The following is a 5,564-nucleotide window of genomic DNA, read 5'->3' as shown; positions in this document are numbered from 1 at the left end:
AATATATAAAAACACCTGAAATCAGATTGATTGCATATTGTTTAATGTCCCTCTCTGGAATTTTACACAAATATAGAGACGCCACCACTTGCTGGTGATAAGTTGCAAATTTTGACCTATATTAAGTACTCAGGACAATTAAGCGGAGAGAGGCCTTTGTCTTGCGAGCTCCTACTACGACACGGGGCCTCGGTTTATACGGTCTCATCTGAAGAACCGGTCTTCACGTCCCACACTGGGTTTCGAACCTGCGACGTATGTTGGGATTAAATCCTTGCTTTGCGACTCTAGAACAGACGCTCTGACCACTTGAAATCGGAAGAATATTCAGTATGATTATACCACCATAGAGATATTGTATGTGAACTTTAAAAACGTAGACTTCACATCTAATGGACTTTCTCTTTGACAAGGATTGATTATTTCATGAGTACCGCAAAAAATTTATAAGCAAAAATATTACAAAAATTAAAGCTTATGTACGATGCATATGTGTATACACAAAATACATTTCTATGAAGCCATATTTTAATTTCCACGTAATTTTTCCCCTGTCTTTTTAGATGCAAAGAGTTATGCTGCTATAGTCGGTTGGATAACGATTCCATTGTGTTTCGTAGTATCGTATACAACTGCTGTTGATAATGATAAAGATAGGAAAGATTTACTGAAACAGTATTCTTATCTTTGTGGAAATGATCATATATGTGATGAAAACGGTTTTTCGAATACAACAGAAGTGGAACATGAAAACCTCACCATGCCATGTCCTAGGTGTGGCTGTGATGATTTCTGCTCGGTGACTGGAGAATGTTGTATAGATATAGAATTCAACACGTGCGTGCGAACGTCATTTGGTTCAGAGTGGGCGACTGATAAAATGTTTTACATGAAAAATTACTGTCCCCACAATGCAGAAAAAGAACTTGTAAGTAGATGTCAAGCTGCAAATACAAATGAAAATTTGTTTGAAAGAAATCCAGTGACTTCAAAATCAACCAACATAACTTACAGTAATATTTACTGTGCCAGATGTAATAACGATTATAATGTCCTACCATGGAACATATTTACAAACTGCATCATCAAACTGGAAACTTTCACAACTCTGGATGAGTTGTGGATATATATTCTAAACGGAAATCTTTCTTTTGAGTTCATTCCGACATTGGAAATGCGTAGGAACATGCAGGTTCCAAGAAGCTGTAACCCTCATCTTATCAACCAATGCAACTGGCGTGGCAAAGAAAATCAACTACAATACTGAAAAAGGTTGCAACACTTTATATCAACCGACGGGATTCTTCCAGAATCCTTTTTGCCTATTGTGTAACACTCACGATGAGACATTCGATACACCAATTTCTATGTGCAATGCTACGGGAGGTATACAAGAAATTGACGAAGATTTGCAGAGTTCATGTGTAAATGAAACATTGAATGTTTTAAATTATCCTTATAAAAATGAATACTGCGAGAAATGTAATATAATAAGAACAATAAATGAAGATGTTGAGTTGGATGATGTAGTATTAACAATTGATATGTCTGACGCCGTATTATCAGTCGAAATCTACCATAAACCTATTCAGAAATTCATTCAATTAAAGCCTCAAAACCAAGTTTACTTATCGGAAATAAGAATAATTGCAATGGATTACACAGAAGATTCTGCAATAAACAAATATCTAACAAAAATTAAATTTGGATTAATCAACAATCCGAAACCAGCAGGTGCTAAGGAGTTTGGCTGGAGAAAGAAGGAGGAATGGTGCAAAAAAGCAGAAAATTATTTCTTTCCTGATAATACAATACTAGATCCTCTGATAAATGAACCTTCTTGCTCATGTCATTCTAACTGCAGTGAACTTGGCAGCTGTTGTAACGTCAAAGGCAGCATTCAGAATGACGTCAAAAAGTGGGGGTGTGTGCAGACATCTTTACCACGATCCAGAGACTCTTATCCTAATTCTTTTTTTATGATTAGTAAATGTGCAAATAAATACGAAAATACTATAATAAAGAGTCTTTGTGAAGCAGACAGCAACGCTGATCTAAGTCTGCTACCGGTTACAGACAGTCGTAATTTAAAAACATATCAGAACTTATTCTGCTTTCTGTGCTCAACCTTAAATTCGAAAAGAATTGATCAACAAAAGTATATATTTCCATGGAAGATGCACATTGAATGTCCAAACATCTTCAACTTTAAGCGTGAGGTAAAGTTTGGGTCTTTGTTGCAAAAAGCCTTGTCCAGAAATTGCCTTCTAGATGTTTATCCATATCTGCGATACCTACCACCAAATTGTAATTTTCCAGGAACTAAAAAACTGTATTGTTCATTATGTGAACAATCTGGAAAAGTGCCAGAAGGTTGTGGTAAAACCAATATAAAAGACCCGGATTATCGTTCAATCTTTTCGATAATGGAAGACGTTGATGAAAGTTATGCAAACAACCAAGGAAAGCAATGTTCAACAAAGGAAATGTATGATAAATACACGGTAAGGTCTTATCATCATATGAAAAAGAGTAAATGAAAAAATAAGATTGTTTGAGAAGAAAAAAAATCGGCTTCAGAAATTATCTTTTAAGTATTACAAAACAGTATCGAAATTTTAAATTACATTTTGAAGGGTTTCTTTCATTTTTTTTAAAGTTGTCAGGATTTTTTTTCAGAGAAAGTGTCGCAGTCTTTTCTGTCCTTTGGGAAAGCAGCTAGTGAATGGACAATGTATACCTATGTTTTTATCCTTTATATCTAAAACTTACAACATTGCATTTACGGCGAGCTTTAACACCAGCTACGGTAAAAGAAAAATACACGTTGACCATTTATTTGGATCAATAACATCCCTTTTAACAGATGGCCTTTTTAACGATACCAATTTAATGATCAGGATCTTAAACTATCACTTTTTCTTCAATAGGGAATGTCAAAAGATAGTAACGATATCAGAATCTCATCCTTTAATATAAAGAGCGTTTATAAAAGTTCACATAGAAAACAATTACATTTTCTCAAAAAAGCATGTAGATAGAAACGTAGTGGAGTCTCGCCTTTTTAAAGCTGCCACGAAAAAAGGTTTAAGTGGTAATATTTCCTACGAATATAATGAAGATGCCAAGGGGTGGTTTCTACCCAGCATAAAAATGCTTTTCCATATCATTCACATTGTAATAAACGATTCCAGACTCAGTACATAGGTATTGATGGGGCTGGGGGCATTGACGTCACGAAGCTTTTATTTTGTCCCCAGATATCCCTTTCACTGATGGAATTTACTTTTTCAAATGACCAATTGGTAATTTCTGTACATCTTTTAAATAAAACATTTTATTACAATCAGTTCGTAATAGCTGAGAATAAATCAGTTCGGATATGCGCCAGTGATTATGATTCTATTGATCATTTAAAGTCTTATGACGTATCATCCCTTCTTCACTCGACCTCAGTCAATTTACTTCAGATACTAACAATTATTACAACAAGTATTTCTCTTCTTTCTATTGTTACAACATTTATTGTGTACTGTATTCTCAGAAAGCTTCGCACAATACCTGGTCAGAATTTGATGTGTTTTATGTGTTCCCTGTTCTTCGCACAACTGTTTACCCTTGTCAAGGACATCTTCTCCCGTAACAGCTTGGCTTGTACAGCTGTTGGTATGTTAACGTATTACTTCTGGATTTCAGTATTTACATCTGCCACTGCTTGTTGCCTTCATATGTTCTGAGTCTTCGCTTGTACTGTCCAGTTCAACAGTAAAAACCCCTGCAATCGTACAATGTCCATGTACATCTTATACACATATCTGACCCCGCTTATTTTCATCGCCATCACTATTGGATATCACATGAATCGTTCGTCGTTTTCCTTGACTGGATTTGGGGGTAGTATGTGTTTTATGAATGGCGTAAGAACTAAAGTATTCTCTTTTATCGTTCCGATCTCTGCGATTTGTTTCGTTAATGTAGTGTTGTTCACCATTACACTTTGTAAAATTTATCACTCTCCTGAAATTGAAAGTGGTCCCAGTCGAAATGATCTTTCATTATATCTAAAGTTATTCCTACTGACGGGAGTAACATGGGTATTTCAGATAATCGATGGGTTCTTTGACATCTCCCCGTTCTCGTACTTAGTGGCTGTATTGAATGGGTCACAGGGGCTTTATATCATGATATCATTTGTATTTAATGGTAGAGTCAAACGAATGTTTCAAGAGAATGGTGTGTCTGATAAACCGAGGCTCAGAAATCAAGATGTAAAGGATTGACAATGTACAGGAGAGGTACAGATGAAAACTTATGGAAAAACCCTCTTAGAATGAATATTCGCTAATATATGCCGTGAATATTTATGAATATAACCGGTGTTACGATGATTTATCAACCTTATGGTGAATTGTTTTTTCTAGAGATTTTCAATATTGCTATATTTCCCTTTGATGTTGCGTTTATAAAGATATATGTTAGAATATAATTTGCACAGTATTCGAAGACACCAACACTTCTTGGGTTTATTCGTTAAAAGCTTGTGATCAAGTTGGTGTTGTCCTTGCAAAATATCGATTTATTAAAACCAGTGTAATACCCTAAAATGAATCATCAAATATTTTATTTGATAATAAAATGATTTTTTGTGTAATGAATATTACTTCATCTACCCTCTTTTTTTGCATGTAAACTTCCTCAAACCTAATTGGTAAAAATCAGCCTATGTGATATTGCTAATTTTTTGTCATTTTGATCTTCCTCTTAAAATTCACCTGGCTTGGTATATTTTTCTGAAGTTTATATTACACTTTTAGCACCAAGGTAACATATTCTGAAATTTGTTTTCACCTGTAAACCTTTACTGAATGTGATTTGTCTATATTTATTTTTTATTGAAATATTACTAATATTTTTCAAGTCTGTTTTTTTTCCAGTTCTTCAGAGAAAAAATTCTAAGAACCATCAACTTTTCTAAACTTTTAAAATGATATTAAATCTTTTTCAAAGAAAAAAATTGTTTGTATCATCTGTCCTTAAGGAGAAAATGACATGACGTCACAAGGACCTTCGTAACTATTGATTATTTTGCTGTATTGATTACAAAACATTTCTCTGTCCTAAATGTTTGCCTTAGCCCATAATGGTCACCGAATGTTAGATTTAGAAATAGCTTACAATGAAAGAAGGAAATGTTCGAGATCCGAGACATTTTTATTTACCACAAATGAAGCAAAATCTACAGATAAAGCGGGAAAGTGTTCCTACTTTGTTTAGTCACATAGTTAAAGAAAAAGAAGGGACAAAAGATTATATTTCTTATCTTGAAGAATTGTCATAAAATCTAAACAAATGTTTATCATCCGAGAAAGCTTCTGATTTGATTACGTTTTACTGGGAAATAAATAGAACTTCCAGAAAGGCAACGCCCGAGGAGAGACAGGCAATTTTACCAAAATTTCAAGAAGGAACAATGAACACAGTAGAACTAGAAAAACAGTTTGGTAAAATCAACATGACATTGAAAAAACTGAAGAGGCTCTGAAAATTCCTAAAGCAGAAAGAAT

At 34.2% G+C, this 5,564-nt stretch overlaps 1 protein-coding gene across 1 annotated transcript; it reads left to right on the top strand.

Moving 5' to 3' along the window:
* The first annotated feature begins 604 nt into the window (after window positions 1–604).
* Window positions 605–4,373, top strand: LOC134267762 (uncharacterized). The gene is made up of 6 exons (XM_062749970.1): window positions 605–1,205; window positions 1,865–1,924; window positions 2,041–2,219; window positions 2,680–2,809; window positions 3,361–3,695; window positions 3,759–4,373. Exons 1-6 carry the CDS (start codon window positions 761–763, stop codon window positions 4,278–4,280), a joined length of 1,671 nt encoding a protein of 556 aa, XP_062605954.1. The 5' UTR covers window positions 605–760; the 3' UTR covers window positions 4,281–4,373.
* Window positions 4,374–5,564: the final 1,191 nt, after the last annotated feature.

Source organism: Saccostrea cucullata, unplaced genomic scaffold (assembly GCF_032062105.1).
Source record: "Saccostrea cucullata isolate Sc308-1 unplaced genomic scaffold, CSIRO_AGI_Scuc_v1 ctg13754, whole genome shotgun sequence".
NCBI lineage: Eukaryota > Metazoa > Mollusca > Bivalvia > Ostreida > Ostreidae > Saccostrea > Saccostrea cuccullata.
The sequence above is the reverse complement of the archived record's forward strand: the minus strand, read 5'-3'. Positions and strand labels throughout refer to the sequence as shown.